The 15,737-nt window shown below is 52.3% G+C and overlaps 5 protein-coding genes across 5 annotated transcripts; 2 read left to right on the forward strand and 3 right to left on the reverse strand.

The window, feature by feature from the left end:
• Positions 1 to 2,372: 2,372 nt before the first annotated feature.
• Positions 2,373 to 4,381, forward strand: BO86DRAFT_364496 (tannase and feruloyl esterase; the record flags this gene model as incomplete). The annotated part of the gene is made up of 1 exon (XM_025670010.1): positions 2,373 to 4,381. Exon 1 carries the CDS (start codon positions 2,768 to 2,770, stop codon positions 4,379 to 4,381), a length of 1,614 nt encoding a protein of 537 aa, XP_025526463.1. The 5' UTR covers positions 2,373 to 2,767.
• A 402-nt stretch (positions 4,382 to 4,783) lies between these two features.
• BO86DRAFT_432889 (uncharacterized protein) lies at positions 4,784 to 7,419 on the reverse strand (the record flags this gene model as incomplete). The annotated part of the gene is made up of 1 exon (XM_025675815.1): positions 4,784 to 7,419. Exon 1 carries the CDS (start codon positions 7,385 to 7,387, stop codon positions 4,784 to 4,786), a length of 2,604 nt encoding a protein of 867 aa, XP_025526464.1. The 5' UTR covers positions 7,388 to 7,419.
• A 1,438-nt stretch (positions 7,420 to 8,857) lies between these two features.
• Positions 8,858 to 10,026, reverse strand: BO86DRAFT_400651 (GTP cyclohydrolase I; the record flags this gene model as incomplete). The annotated part of the gene is made up of 4 exons (XM_025673718.1): positions 8,858 to 9,160; positions 9,221 to 9,525; positions 9,581 to 9,714; positions 9,767 to 10,026. The coding sequence occupies 4 exons, from the start codon at positions 10,024 to 10,026 to the stop codon at positions 8,858 to 8,860; spliced, it is 1,002 nt and encodes a 333-aa protein (XP_025526465.1).
• A 436-nt stretch (positions 10,027 to 10,462) lies between these two features.
• On the forward strand, positions 10,463 to 10,926 carry BO86DRAFT_123781 (uncharacterized protein). The gene has a single exon (XM_025666040.1). It carries the CDS (start codon positions 10,543 to 10,545, stop codon positions 10,792 to 10,794), a length of 252 nt encoding a protein of 83 aa, XP_025526466.1. The 5' UTR covers positions 10,463 to 10,542; the 3' UTR covers positions 10,795 to 10,926.
• BO86DRAFT_448948 (WD repeat RBAP46/RBAP48/MSI1 family protein) lies at positions 10,913 to 12,906 on the reverse strand. Its single transcript, XM_025676674.1, has 6 exons — positions 12,721 to 12,906; positions 12,597 to 12,659; positions 12,428 to 12,533; positions 11,916 to 12,377; positions 11,375 to 11,860; positions 10,913 to 11,314 (listed from the first exon to the last, which is right to left on the reverse strand). The coding sequence occupies exons 1-6, from the start codon at positions 12,737 to 12,739 to the stop codon at positions 11,140 to 11,142; spliced, it is 1,311 nt and encodes a 436-aa protein (XP_025526467.1). The 5' UTR covers positions 12,740 to 12,906; the 3' UTR covers positions 10,913 to 11,139.
• Between the last annotated feature and the right edge of the window lie 2,831 nt (positions 12,907 to 15,737).

The raw sequence follows: 15,737 nt of genomic DNA on the forward strand, positions 1-15,737 counted from the left end.
CGATAGTGAGTCGCTCTCACGAGAAGAAGGGCACTTCACCCACCACATGATGAGCGGGCAAGCAGAGAATTGCTCCCGGAGCAGTCAAAACTTGATCTCCAGTACCTCGCACCGGGACTGGAACCGACTTGCGATGTCGAATAGCCCCTAAGTCGGATTGCCGCCGAATGGGAAGCGCTCCAAGGCAGCCTGGCAGAGCCCCCGACTTCTTCCATGGCGATCTTGCCTGGGTGCTGTGCTTGATGCGATTATGCAATCAAGACTTGTTTTTTCTTTTGCACTTGTCGTGATGCATATAGAGCTGGCCTTGGGTCGCTGATTCGATCCTTCTCCTGTGACTTCAGTTTGAGCTGCGGCTCATTGTCGGTCGTTCTGCTGCCAATCCCTTATGTCTTTCCCCGCCTCTTCACCCGAGCTCGTCGCTTCTTTCTAGCTTTTCCACGCGTCACCTGTTGTGCGAAGCACATTCTCTCGGTGTCAGAAAAAAGAGAACCTATCTACAAGAACCGTATATACCCAAACGCAAATGATGTGGAGCAATAGAGTAAGCAATCCGACCGAGATGAGCCATTGCAGCACTGCACAGGGTCGAGTTCCTGCAACACTCAGTCGCTAGATCAACCAGTTCGACTTAGCAAGGCAGCAATTGGTGAACGTGAGGGGAGCAGTCCGGTATCACCACCACGGTTTGAGTTAACGAAGATTTTTGGCCGTCTCAATCATCCGCTGTTATACTTGGTCGGTTGATTGTCCCGGGGGCGTATACAACCGTTCAGCGGCGAATAGACATAGCGCGATCCCAGCTTGGAAGAGTCCGAGCCATCTTCGAGCAAAAGGGCACGGCTATGATAGATCAAAGGACAAGCTCCCCGATAATTACTCGAAGATTCACCAATGTGCCATATGTGAGACTGAGCTTCGCATGAAGCGAGCATCAGCTCAGGGCGGGAAACAAATGACTGAAATCTACCGAAATCACACGTAGAATCCAGGAATCGGACGGTAGGCAGATATTCGTCCAGCCTTGGGATGGCTGGGCCTATCTGAAATCCAAGGCAATACGTACCTAGACACCCATGCTAGGATGGGGTGACATCGGAACAACCCAGTCCCTCAACTTAAGGGATCGACACTTTCCAGTCTTTCACACCGTTGGTTGGCAACGCGCAGGAAGTCTATAGCGCACACAAGTTTAGAGTGAATGTTTGCTATACTAAGCTGGTCGTAGAGATCACAAAGAATCTTGAATCGGCAGAGGGTCGAGATGTGGTCGGCCATGACAGTGGGCAAGTGGGCGGTCGGGATGCGGAAGAACATTGGGTTCCAGCTCAGGCAGGTTGACTGTCAAGGAGCGGATGAACATGGCGGAGATCGACTCCAGAGATCCCATAGAGCACTTGGGGAATTGCAAAAGACAGAATCAACATCTAAATACCCCGTCTCGACTCCTCCGTAGCTGAATCGTTGACGAGAGGCTGGTCTGTGGGAGGACAGACTGTTGTGCCTTGTTGACTTGATAACAGGTCAAGGGTTGTCGTAAGCCGGAAACAACGGGGGGGTCTTTAGAAGTTCAACCCGCTCGACAGTCACGTGTACGGGGCTCGGTAGCCGGATTTAGTGAGGTCCGTGTTTGACAGGTTTGTCTGGATGCCCACCAAGTTCACTAGTAGTTAGACTAGTGTCTCTTTCCCTGCAGTGCTTCTTCAAGATATCTACTTCGCTACAACTCTATGCGGATGTTGAAAGTGTAGACCTTATAGTGTGTTTCTATTCAAATACAAGGTCTCTTGATCAACAATGATACAGCATGATCGATTACGGCAAGATGCTTCCACTAATTTATCAATGATCTGGTTCGCCGTCGCTAAACCCACACTTTGATACTAAAACCTCCTGCAACAAATATAGATTGGCGAGTGCCAGCCATCAATATTCTCGCAAGACAATTCCCCTGTATCATGCCAACCCCGTTTCTTGCCTGCCTTCCTGTGCTGGTTACGCGGCTTTTTCATTCAAGGATATGACGGCACACTACTATACAGAAGACAATTCCGGCCATAAACAAACAAACGGAGATAAGTCCGTTTCTGTGAGTATGATTTAGAACTCGGAGAGATATACACATACATAACACCTATCGGACATCGGAGCAGACTTAAGCTATTCTTTAGCACTACTCGGTGACTAACAAAACTAAAAGATGCTTGATAAGGCCACCCGTGTTTCATGTTGAAGAAACAGCAGTGCCCTACGATGGAAAGTCGTCGTCATCTTACCCACTCCCTGTTTCCAGTCGCGCAGAAGCGGAGGTGGGGCATCCAAACCAAGCAGAATGGTAATTAAGCTTACCTCCAGCTCCAATGATGTCCCTTGGCGAACCAGATAAGATGGAACGGTTCCTGGCTCCCGTTTTGCTGCTGCGGAGACTTTCCTCTTCCCAGCGACTTTTTGCAGATCAGCTTCGAGAAGCCCGGCCCGGCCGTCAGACAATGTGGTGGATAAAGCACTAACATAAGGTTGTTGAATGTTGATACACCATGATGGGTCCTCTTCGAGTGTGTGCAACATTGACATGGACTAATGCGTCGTCGTGATGTGGATCTATTCCAGAAGCACACTTTATTTGGTTTATCCTTCCTTAGGGAGCCATGCGGCTTCATCTCAGGTATAAAGTGTGCCATCTTCCTGGTCCTACCAGCATGAACACTCACATTCCATTCTAATTATCCATACATTCCTTCGTTCTTCACTCGGATTCATTGCAGCAATGAAGTCGGCTGCTCCTCTCCTTACCGTGGCCACGCTGGCAGCGGCCAAAAGGAACTGCAGTGTCGAGAGCATTGCCCCGTTCTTGCCCAAAAACTCTACTGTTTATTATGCGGATCATTACGCCAAAGGAGCAAACTTCACTCCTCCCATCGAGCTCAACTATGGGTTGACTTCTCTTCCCACGGGAAACAACCCCTACGAGGTCTCTGTCGATAGCTGTGTTGCCCAGGCCAACATCACCTTGCCCAACAACACTCAGCACAGCGTCGGTATCGTGCTCCCTGATGACTGGAACGGTCGGTTCATGGCCGTTGGTAATGGTGAATTCTCGGGATCGGTTGGTTGGTCTTCCATTATGAACACCGCCTGGTATGGCTTCGCCAGTATCTCCACCGATACCGGCCACGAAGGCAACAACGGCAGCTTCGGGTACCACAATGAAGCTGCTCTTACCAACTGGGGCTACCGTGCCCTTCACGACGCGGTTGTCAACGGAAAGAAAGTGACGGAGGGATACTACGGTCACAACATCTCCTACAGCTACTACCGCGGATGCTCCGCCGGTGGCAAGCAGGGTATGAAGGAGGTCCAGATGTTCCCCGATGACTTCGATGGTGTCATTGCAGGAGCGCCAGCCTGGTGGACCAACCACCAACAGCTGTGGAACGTGCTCACTGCCATCTGGAATCTTCCCGAGACGGCCGACTACCACGTCACCGATGCACAGATGGAGGCGGTGCAGGCTGAGATGCTGAAGCAGTGTGACCCTCAGGACGGGCTGAAGGACAGCATCCTCCAGAACCCCTTCGGCTGTGTCTTCGATCCTGTCCCGGTGATGTGCAATGCCACCTCCTCCAATGACACCTGTGTGACGCCCGCCCAGCTCACCACCGTCAACAAGCTGTTCAACCCCTGGGTCGAAGCCAACGACACCTTCATCTTCCCTGGATACACGCTGGGTACCGAGGTTGGCGCCCCTACTCTGGACGACGACTTCGTTACCTACATCCAGTACATGCTCCAGATCGGCGGCGACTGGACCTGGGAAGACTGGAACCCCGACCTCATCGCCCTCTCCGAAAAGCTGAACCCGGGTAATGCCACCGCCGACGACTTCGACATTTCTCCTTTCTACAAGAAGGGTGGCAAGCTCCTTCAATACCACGGCTACTCCGACCCGTCGATCGCTTCCAAGTCCTCCCTGTACCTCTACAACCATTACCAGGAGGCCCTCCGGCCCCAGGGCATTCCCATTGATGACTTCTACCGTCTCTTCTTCGTGCCCGGCATGGAGCACTGCACCGGCACCCCCACTGACCAAGACGCCCCCTACTACATGAACGGAGACAGCCAGGCTGGCTCCCTGTCTGGCACCATCTTCGGTGTGCCCGGCTTCAACGACAGCAAGCATGACCTTATCCTCGCCATGGTGGACTGGGTGGAGAACGACAACGCCCCCGAATACTTGATCCCCACCAAGTACAAGAACGATGTGGTTGCCGACGGCGTCGACAAGCAGCGCCCCATCTGCCCGTGGCCCAGCCTGGCCAAGTACAAGGGCCAGGGCGATGTCGACAAGGCCGAGAACTGGGAGTGCGGTACTCTGTACTAAGCTTCGGTGTCTGCCTCGTCATGTACAGTACTCTTCAGTCCATGTATACTAGTGTTTAGAACTTGTGTTGTAATGTATCAATAGCATTACCTGCAGGCCTACTTTACAGGAAGGTCCTCAGTGAGCGAAAGATATCAAAGAGATTTAGTTTTTTTTCATTTCAGATTCTGTAGAAATCTCCTATGAGCAGACGTATTTTACAGTTCCAGTTTCTTCGAGTATCACCGCATCAGTAAATGTCCCATGCATTCCCTCATCCAACATACCATTCCATAAATCAATTCCACCACCCATCATACACCCCACGACCCATCCACACCAGAACCTTTTATCGAAAAAGAAAACCCCCATAATCGAAAAAAAAAAGAAAAAAAACATCCCATCATCGAAAATTCCAGGATTTCACCGATCCAACCGCACAACCTCCATCCAATCCACCTGGCTCCTCAGCGTCGCCGTCCGCATCTGCTCGTCCCAGGTGACCCTCTGGCCCGCGATGCCGGGGGTCTCGAACTGCTCGCGCCCGCCGCCCCCGAACACCAGCTTGTACATCTTCTGCAGATCCAGGCCGCGGTGCAGGAGCTCGCGCATGATCCACTGGTCGGGGCGCAGCAGTTTGATTTCGTGGGGGGTGTTCTTCCTTCCGTAGTATTCGTATTGCAGGGGTCCGAGGTCTTCTTCGGTGGGTGGGGATGAGGATGGGGCGGTTGGAGTGGGTGCTGCTGTTGGGGTGGTGGGTTCAGTGGGTTCAGGATCTTCAGGGACGGCAGGTCCAGCATGCCCTTCATTTGCGTCCTTCACCCCGAGCATATCTTCATCCTTACCGTCATCCCCATCCGCTCCCTTCTTCTCACCATCTTTCTCTTCTTGACCGGCAGCAGTAGAAGCACCACCAGATCCCAAGGTTCCCCCCCTCTTGCACCTCCCCTCTTCCAGATACTCCGCCAACACAACCAACGACGGCTGCGCAAGACACAGCTGCCGCATGACCGTGAACTGCGTCACGCCCTTCACCTCCTCCAGAAATGCGTCGACCTGGACCAGGAAAAACACCCCCAGGAACAGATCCAGATCCGACCACAGATTGCGGTTGCGCACCGTCCACTCGCGGCGGTGGTTGTCGGGGACGTCCATCAGGAACCAGAGCTTGCGGAGGATGAGGGCCGTGCCGGCGGGGAGGAAGATGTTGGCTGCGAGCAGCGTGGTGAGGATGCGGTTGATGGTGGTGGTGCGGGTGGTGAGCATTAGGAGGTAGCTTAGTTTTGGGTGGGGGTGGGGGTTGGGGTTTGAGGGGTTAGTGGTGTAGAGGGCTGGGTAGCAGATCAGGGGGAAGGTGTCGGATATGTTGGCGGGGTGGTTGGTGTTGAGGTCTTGGAGGTGGTGGGTTGTGATTGTGGGGAGGTTGTGGTGCAGGGTTCGGTGGAGGGGGCGCGAGAGGGAGAGTAGGGTTAGGATGTCCTCGGGGTGGAGGAGGTCGGTGACCATCACGGTCAGTTCGGGGTGGGCGGAGAGGGCGGAGAGGAGGTCGAAGTTGTTGTGGGGGATTGTGATGGCGATGGTGGAAGGTTGGCGGGGCTCTTTCTCTGGGAACTGTTCTTGGGCCCAGAGTATGTTGATGTTGGTGTTGTTGTCTGGGGCTGGTATGTTGGGCAAGAGACGGGGTGGATGAGCGGCTGGGTTGGTGTCGCCTTCGGATTTGACCACCGCTGATGCTTGTGCTTGAGAGTCAGGCGTAGAGGTGAGCAGGCTGTTCTGGTCCCGAGTGCGCCGTGTGACAGAGCGTGTGAGATAGCGAGAACTTGCTGGACGCTGCGGGGTCTGAGGTTGAGGTTTGTCGTCGGTGGCCGCTGGCTTGTCGTCTTCAGACTTAGGCTCAGGGGTTTGATTCACAGGATGACTGTGTAGTGCAGTGTTCCTGGTGACTGGCCCGTTGATGAGCCCAGGAGCTCCGCGTGGCACGATCCGAAGAGGCTGAAGTGGTCCGCTGAACTGCGCAGGTGGGATTCTAGGCACGGCAACAGCGTCGGCTCTGATCTGCAATACAACCGGAGCCGAAGGCCTGTTCACCATCCCCTGAGGACGGATGGGTGCGATCTCCTCTGGCTGTACGCCGGCGATCATCTGCTGCCGGATTAGATACTTCTGCAGCGACATACCAGGCTGAGAGTCTGCGGTGCTTTGCTCCTGATGAGAAGGGGATGCAGCTGAGCCGTTGACACCGGTGGCTGGATTGGCGGTTCTACCCGAGGCATCGTGAGCGGCGGTGTTGGTCTGCAGGTTATGTTGAGTTGATCCATTGTGTCCCAAGTCTCGGCTGCCCGACGACACATGGCGCGACTCAGCGGGCCTGGAGTTTCTCGCAGGCAAGAAGCGTGGAGGCAAGCGACTCGCGCGGTCTCGAGCAGCACCTGGGATTCTACCGAGCCGGGAGTTCTGCTCGCGATCCAGGCGGCTGCCACGCGGTGGGAAGCGCTGCATAATGTTCTGCCGCGCAGCTTCAGCTCTTCCGGGGGGTCGATTATTCATAACATGGCGCAGAATCATCAAGCGTGTGATCTGACGCTGCTCCTGGTCTTGAGCATACTGCGGAGAGCCCTCTTCGTGGAACGGGGGGATGTTTGCTCGCAACCCAGGGAAGCTGTTCTGCGTGGCAGTACGAGCTGTGATGGGATGAGGGTGTTGCGGAAGTAGGGCCACAGGAACAGGAGGCTGGATCACTCGACTATGAGAGGTACTGCTTGGCTCACGTCTATAAGGAGCGCTCAAATGAGGATGAGGCCGACTCTGAAGGGGGGAAGGTGGCAGCATATCCACATCGTGGACGCGGGAAGTCTGCATATCGTCATGCTGCTGACTGTGCTCGGTATCCCCATGGCGATTTATCTCGTGATTATTGCTCGCAGCTCCCTGGACGTCGCGTAGGGTGGCTGTGACGCTTCGACTCGCCCACAGAAGAAGCAAGCCTTCGGCGGCTGCCAGCTCGTCGGGGGTATACGACCTTGCCATGATGACAGCGGGGTTCTTTACCTGGTGCTGTCAGCAGGAAGGCCGTAGAACACCTTATGTCTACTTGTAAACAAACTCAGTGTTGTGCCAACGGTTTTTGGAGGAAGGATAAAGTTCTCACTCAACGAGACACTTACCTTGCTTCAAATCGAGTCAGGACAAATGGAGGACGATTATCAAGCAGGTGGCGAATAGAGGCAGATTGCGTTGAGGCTTTTCACACTTGCTTGGATAATAATCGTGGAAAGTATGGATAAAGAGTGGAAAGAGGAAGATAAGTTGTTCATGGATGGTGAGAGATGGAGGAGCAACACCATAGCAACTGATATACCCCCACCCTGGCCAGGCGGTTGACGCAAAATTCACTACAGTCAGTCATTCACTGCGAGACCTGGAATAAGACCAGGATGTAGGCAAAGGCACACCAATCCGGCACGTCCATTCACTAATAAAGATGCTCCACAACACGGAGCATTCATGATAGCTTCCTTGCATTTCAATTTTCTCAGTTGTTTAGTATCTACATAGTTCGGATCTCAGATCTTGATAAGATGTAGAAATTTTGTTACTTCTGCAGGTTGTCCTGAATAAGGATAAACTGATACTGCAGAGGCATTTGTTGTATTTGCCGAAATGTATAGTATATTTACTTGTGCCGATTCCCGAGCACTCAAGAACGGGCTAGTCAGGGAACTTGACCATGAGATATTCTCACAGAATCGTACAGCATGCGGTTTTCACAAGGAGAAAAACGATAAAAGGCAACTAGCTAGCCAGCAAAGGTTATGTCTACAGGACCCGGGCATCTTCATAGAGAAAACAATCACCCTTGAAGTCAAGCCAAGGGTGCTTGAGGCCAACAAGAGGTCACCAGAAGCCTGTGAAAAGTTCAATAAGATGTCCGTTTCATGAAGTAACCAGAAGGCACTATCCAAATCGACCATTTCAAGATAAATACATTTGATCAGATGCGTTCGACTTCCAATGTACATGAAGATTTTCGATCGATCGTTCGCCGTTCTCCGAATTTGACCACCCCAGCCGTACCGTAATGTCCTGATATCAGGTTGAGAAGATATTAGTAAAATATGTTGAATCATCCAAATTACACCCCAACGATGTCCTCCGCGCTGCAGAATGTTGAGGGAGCAGCGCGTAATCTTGTTGTTTGTTTATCAAATGTTTTGCACAAATCCCCAGAAGCGATGACGAGAGCGATGGGGGAAATGTGGCTTCTTCCTGGTCAGTCTTCGTGACGATGCCAAGAATCTATGCAAAAGTGAAGGGCAACATGGCCGACTCTTCCGTGCCACAATTACCAAAAGAAAGAATGCCAACATGGAAACCCAATGAATGACCTGTTGAAAGGTATAAACCGCCGTAACTCCTTAAATCATGAAACCATCCAGTGTTAAAACGAGAGGGGTAACAAGTGCGTCGTAAAGGAAAGCTGAGTGGGCATAAGAGACATTATCTGCGGTTCAAGAGGTTGAGGAACTCCTCGCGAGTCTTGGCGCTGGAACGCATGCAGCCTAACATGCAGCTAGTGGTCGTAGTGCTGCTAGTCTTCTGCACGCCACGCATGACCATGCAAAGATGGGCGGATTCCATGACGACACCAACACCGCGGGGCTTCAGAACCTCGGAAATCGCGAGGGCAACCTGTTTCGTCAGACGTTCTTGCACTTGTAGACGACGGGAGAACATCTCTGCCAGGCGAGCCAGCTTGGAGAGACCAAGCACGCGGCGGTCAGGGATGTAGCCAATGTGCATCTGTTCGGAATCCTAGTCAGCAATTCAACCCTTCTACACTGTTGTAGTCGGTCATCTTACCTTGCCCATGAAGGGAACCATGTGGTGCTCGCACAGCGAGAACACCTCGATATCCTTGACGATAACCAGCTCATCGTGATCTTCATGGAAAACAGCACCGTTGACGAGGTCCCGAACGTTCTCCTCGTATCCCTTTGTGAAGTAAAGCATAGCCTTGGCGTATCTCTCGGGCGTCTCTCGCAGTCCTTCTCTTTCCGGATCTTCTCCGACGCATTCCAGAATAGTTCTCACGGCACCGGCCAACTTCTTGATGCGCTCTTCGTTCTCCTCGGGAGTTGACTCCAGGCGCGCCCGGGTACCAGGGCCTGCAGGACAAGTGGATTAGAAAGACTCCTCTCCGATAGATACATCAATACTCACAAGGCCAGCTCAATCCGTCAAAGTCAATGGGAGGGAAAAGGGTGTAAGGGCTGGCTGGTCGGCTTTCGTTGGCAGGCGGGGTCAAGGCACCGGCTTCATCTCTGGCATCACGAGCAGGGTCCCTCAGGGTAGGTCTGCGGCTTATCAGTATGAGAATAGTTGCAAGCGAGAAAATTGATGACCTACCTGGCGATGAGAGAACCGGAAGGAGTATCGTCCTGGTACTGATTGGAATCTCCGGCAGGACGGATGTTTTCAGGCAGGTCGGCGAATTCAACAGGAACGCGGGGAGTGAAGGACGAACGAATAGAGGAGTTGAGACTTTCGCGCTCACGAGCATCGCGGGTGCCCAGAGACAGATGAAGGGGAGAACCGCCGTTCAGCATGTGGGAGGGGATGGCAGACTTGGGCTTGGGGCCGTGGGGAGGGGAGGTTCCGGAGGCCATGACTCAAACCAGAGGGAGGGGATGTATGTATGAGGGGGTAATGGAGGTATGCGTGTGGAGGAGCTTAGCTGTGGGCAACACGTCCCTGGTCGATGGTGATGAGGATCGCAAGCGAAGTTCACCAGTTCCAATACACAGCAAGACAAACCGACAATTAATGAGCTTCTTGTATTTTTTTTCCTCCGATGAAGGATGAGAAAAGGAAAAAATTAAGGCTCGCCGCGCTGAACGGCGTTACCTTTTCGGAGCGAAATGGCCCCTCTCCGATCGCAGGTGTCCGCTCTCACCGCCTGCACTACTGACCAATCACTTAGCTCAATGTACGGGCTGACACGAGGAGGACTCGCCGCTAGTGTTGATTAGCTCATTCCAGACTGATTTCACCATTCACCGTTCTCCGATGCCCCGAACTCCGGACTGCGACAGGACTACTGCCTCCCAACTTCCTGATATAAAACAGGTGATATCCGCAGTCAAGACGACTTCCTACCGACAAGACAAGAAAAATCAGTAGTGATGATTCTTGAAGCATATCCCCTCATCAAAAGTGCCTGGATCTCAAGAGGGTGGCCCGCTGGCAAATGCTTGGCAGCTGCACGCCCCCTACCCCGCATGATCTGCACCAGCATCTTCGGCGCATTATTAGCACTCGTAAGTTGTAACGCTGCTGCGCACGACCTGCCCTGCCTTATCGGTGCTAACGGTCGGAATGCCGTCGGCGTGCTTATTATGCGGACAACACGGCGAGATTATATGAATTGCCATTAATGACATAAGTTCAATAGCTTGTTTATAGAAGCCAGCACTGTGTCCCCTAGCAGACTATAAATGCAAAGAAGGATGCTTCCCTCTACACTCTGGTAATCGAGATCGATTATGGACGGGCCCAAGATGTCCCTTTTCATACAATGGTTTGTCATTTTTACATAAGGCATCAGAATGAAATGTTTAGGCACACCAGCGACAGGGCCATCTACTACAAGGGCGTTCCCTGGTTTGAAACTCCGCTTGACTGTATCCGTGAGACGCGTGTAGCAATACAAGAAGCAAGACAACCGCTCAAGGTAGGTATCAATAATGTAGACGTCCGGTTTTTGTTTTAACGAAGCCGACTCATGGCTCCAGTTCTTCAGTCGGTACGTCCTCCAGGTCCTTGCCCACAATCGCATCGGCCACCTTCCACACCTGCAGAAGATTGTCCTCCGCAGCAGAGCAGAGCACCCAAGGGTCGTTGAGGTTCCAGCTGAAATCGGAAATGCGGTTGGTGTGGCCACCGTGCATAAAGAGACTAAAGTGTATCCGGTTAGCAGGCGTATTTCAACCCATAATTGGGCCATGTTAAACTTACAGCTCTGGCGGTCCATCCTGTGCATCCTCAGGGGTCTGCTCCTCTCCAGCCCGGCTAAGATCCCAGAACATGATCTTACGGTCATAGCTTGCACTGGCCAGGACGGATTCTTCGAAGGGGTGCCAAGAGAGGGAGGTCACAGAGTCATTGTGGCATTCCAGGGCGTGCAACTTGGTTTTCAAGTTACGCAGATCCCACAGTCCGATGGACTTATCAGCCGATCCAGTCGCCAGGACGGTCTCGGCAGCAGGGTTGAATGCAATAGCGTTGATGGCATCGCGGTGCTGACCCTCGGCGGAAGCGGCCGCGCGGTGCGTCTCGGCTTCACGAATATCGATGATTTGGAGGGTAATATCGTCGGATACCGTTCCGATCAGGGAAGAGTGCAGAGGGTGATATTGCACGTCATTGACGATAGAAGAGTGGTGCGTGTAGGTCCGCACCGGCTTCAGAGCCTTATTGCCCTTTTGGTATGTCGTCAGATCCCTGACACGGTGATTAGTGGCCGAGCACTGATAGGGAGTTAGTGTGTTGATCTTACCAAAGACGAACAGTCTTGTCCTCACTACCCGTGACAAGGTGACCGGCAGTGTGAGGGCTCCAGCTAAGTCCGAAACCTTCTCGCGTATGGCCTAGTAGCTCCATCTGAGGGTTAACCGTTCCGGTGGGTAGACTAGGGTGCTTCGAGCGATCCCAGATCATCACCCGTCCGTCCGTACACATTGTTGCAATGATGTTCGGATTCTGCGGTTGGTAGCGAGCTTTGTTGACTTCACCCTTGTGGTCAATCTTTTGCACGATATTGAATTTGATCTCCATGGGCGCTTTCTTGGAGCTGCCGCCGTACCCGCCGATCTCGCCCCGATCCTCATCGTAGTCATCTGGGTTGGGTGCAGTAGGATTAGGGAGTTGTACATGGGCAATTTGCAAGTAGTTTTGCGCATCGCTCGACGTGTGAGTGCCGATGAGTAAACGGTGAGTAGAATATGGCTTATCAGGAACCCTAACTTGTGTTAGAATTGGTTGAAACTCAACACAGGCGTATGCGCATACTCTTGCTTATCAGGTAGCCATTGCGTTGTGAGTGTCGGCCATTCCAGTGCCGTGCTGAGGATCATGTCGTAGAGAAATGGGGCGTTCTTCTTCCATGTCTTGTACTCTGATGTAACACTTAGTCTTCCGATTGCCTGCCGTCCCAGTCAAAGCTAGATGTGCTTCATACCTTCATTAATTATCTTCTCCTCAGTGCGCTCCTCCTCTTGTTCCTCCTGCTCCTCAACGAAAGCTATTGTGGGTGAAAGTCAGAAAAGGTGCTCGCGCAACACATCTCGCAGAGAGTTTCCTACTTTCGTCGTAAGGTTCCATGGCTTCTGTCCACCGGAGATTATATGAATGTATAGATGCGAATTGCAGGAGCTATATTGCGAGTAGTGTAAGACAAATGCAAGATGGATGCCCGGTTGGAGGGTTGGGACTCGGAGAGGGTGAAGTGTTAAGCAGCAGGGCGGAGCAGAGTAGAGCAAAGAGCGAGCTTCCTGTTCGCACTGGACGAAACGCGACTTTGCCGTTGACGGCGCGTTAATGACCGCCCGAGGGAGCTAACCCTGATTGGGACAAGAAGGGGCTTGGCAGGCTCACATGATGCCAAGGATGGCTGCCTGAGGCGAAACCCATCCGAGCTGTAGTTCGAGTCATTCATCATCGGCCTTGCCCACCTTGTCTCTTCTCTTCATTCACTACACATCATTCTTCCCCTCTTGCCAATTAGGCGCCTTCGCCGCCCCTCCGTCTCGTTACTTCACCTCTTCTCCATTTTCTCCTCCTTTCTGTATCGAAATTCTTCTGTCAATATAGTTCTTTGAGGATACCCAGTCGTTTCCGTTTCTCTGCGACCGCCCATCACGCTGTGCGCTGGATGATTCGCCTCCGAGCTTGGAGCTTCATTGATTATTGACGACCACCGCCACTTCCACCACTCCCTGCGACGATCTACGACTCAACGGCAGTCTTTGTCTTCTTGATAATTCTCGTCTCTAGAACCTACACCTCCTTCACGCTAGATTCTATTTACATAATTCACCATGGGTGTTCCCAAGTTCTTCCGTTGGCTGAGCGAGCGGTATCCCGCTATTTCACTGCTGATTGCAGAGAACCGGATTCCCGAGTTCGACAATCTGTACCTGGACATGAACGGTATCATCCACAACTGTACCCACAAGGACAGCGACTCGCCTACATTCCGCATGACCGAAGATAAGATGTTCATCGCTATTTTCAACTACATCGAGCATTTGTACGGCAAAATCAAGCCGAAGAAGCTTTTTTTTATGGCCGTCGATGGCGTGGCTCCCCGCGCCAAGATGAACCAACAGCGTGCGCGACGTTTCCGCACAGCCCTGGACGCTGAGGTAGCCAAGGACAAGGCGATTGCTCAGGGCATCGAGATGCCCAAGGAAGATCCTTTTGACAGCAATTGCATTACTCCAGGAACCGAGTTCATGGCGAAACTGACTGAACAATTGAAATACTTTATCAGCAAGAAGATTTCGGAGGACAAGGATTGGCAGGGAGTTGACATTGTGCTTTCCGGCCACGAGACTCCTGGTGAGGGTGAGCACAAGATCATGGAATACATCCGGCATGCGAAAGCACAGCCTGATTACAACCCCAATGTTCGCCACTGTCTCTACGGTCTTGATGCCGATCTGATCATGTTGGGTCTGCTGAGTCACGACCCTCATTTCTGCCTTCTCCGTGAGGAGGTCACTTTTGGCCGCCAGGTCTCGAAGAAGCCTAAGGAACTTGAGCATCAAAACTTCTATCTTTTGCATCTGTCTATGGTCAGAGAATATTTGGAACTGGAGTTCCAGGAGTTAGAGCAGGAGGGCATTCTGGACTTTCCTTTCGATATGGAGAGGGTCATTGACGACTTCATCTTGATGGCATTTTTCGTTGGAAACGATTTCTTGCCCAATTTACCCAATCTGCATATCAACGAGGGCGCTTTAGCGTTGATGTTCAAGACCTACAAGGAGATTTTACCTAAAATGGGTGGCTACATCAATGAACAAGGCGTCATCCACATGGAGCGGCTAGGCATGCTCTTGGACGCTTTGAGCAGCGTTGAGTATCGCTTCTTTGAAGCCGAGTTCTCCGATGCACGCTGGCTTCAAGCGAAGAAGACTGGCGCCACCGAGGCACATGAGAAGCCGAAGGGACTCACGATAACTCCTGCTCAGAAGGAGCTCCTCAAAGAAGTGAAGAAATACGTGTTGAACCGACCTGGGAAGGCGTCGGATACGAAGCCTCTTGACTTCAATTCTACGCTGCCCGCTCGCGATCGCAAGTTTGTGGAGCAGCTGGCGAGCGATCTACGCCTGCCTTGGACCACCGTCGCTGATGAGCAGGGCGACCGCTTCATTCGTGTTCAGCTACCTGCTAATGAGAATGACGATAGTGAAGCGGAGGATGATGAAGAGGCCACTTTGGCTGTACAAAGGATTATTCGGAAGTACGAGAACGCGAAGGTCCAGGAGCTGTCGGCTGAAGAAGCTCAAGAAGCAGCCGAGAAGAAGTACGAAGAGAAGTTCCAAGAATGGAAGAACCAGTACTACGTTGGCAAATTTGGTTGGGGGCTGGATAGTCACGAGGAGATGAAGGAGTTGACTGAGAACTACGTCCAAGGTCTCCAATGGGTTCTGTACTACTATTACAGAGGCATTGCGTCTTGGCCTTGGTTCTTCAAATATCACTATGCCCCGATGATTTCTGGTAAGTATGACATGTGCCTACTTGATTATTTACCGCTAACTTGGTGCAGATGTGAAGAAGGGTTTGAAGGCCGACACGAACTTCCGACTTGGCAAGCCATTCAGGCCTTATGAGCAGCTGATGGGAGTCTTGCCTGATCGAAGCAAGAAGACCGTTCCTACTGCGTATCATGAGTTGATGACTTCACCTGACTCGCCGATTATTGATTTTTATCCCCGCGACTTTGAATTGGACATGAATGGAAAGAAGATGGAGTGGGAGGCAGTTGTGAAGATCCCATTCATCGACGAAAAGCGCCTGTTGGCTGCTTTGGCCACGAAGGAACACCTACTGACCCCAGAAGAAAAAGCAAGAAACGGCTTTGGTGCCAGTTTGAAGTTCACCTACTCGCCGGACGTGCAGTTCACTTACCCCTCGTCTCTTCCTGGCATTTTCCCTGACATCCCTAACTGTCACTGTATCGAAAACGTTTTTGACTTGCCTACCATGGACGGACTTGAGCCGTACATCGGCCTGATGGAGGGAGCACACCTTGGAGCGTCAGCTTTGGCTGGTTTCCCTAGTCTAAAGACCCTGCCCCATGTGGGTCAGC

This window comes from Aspergillus japonicus, assembly GCF_003184785.1.
Source record: "Aspergillus japonicus CBS 114.51 unplaced genomic scaffold BO86scaffold_33, whole genome shotgun sequence".
Taxonomy (NCBI): Eukaryota; Fungi; Ascomycota; class Eurotiomycetes; order Eurotiales; family Aspergillaceae; genus Aspergillus; species Aspergillus japonicus.

Coding starts and splice junctions, on each gene's coding strand:
- BO86DRAFT_448948 (XM_025676674.1), bottom strand. Junction 12,534..12,596: donor GGAGAAGATAATTAATGAAG/GTATGAAGCACA, acceptor GTGTTACATCAG/AGTACAAGACATGGAAGAAG. Junction 12,378..12,427: donor TGGCTACCTGATAAGCAAGA/GTATGCGCATAC, acceptor AACACAAGTTAG/GGTTCCTGATAAGCCATATT.
- BO86DRAFT_123781 (XM_025666040.1), top strand. CDS start 10,543: ATGATTCTTGAAGCATATCCCCTCATCAAAAGTGCCTGGATCTCAAGA.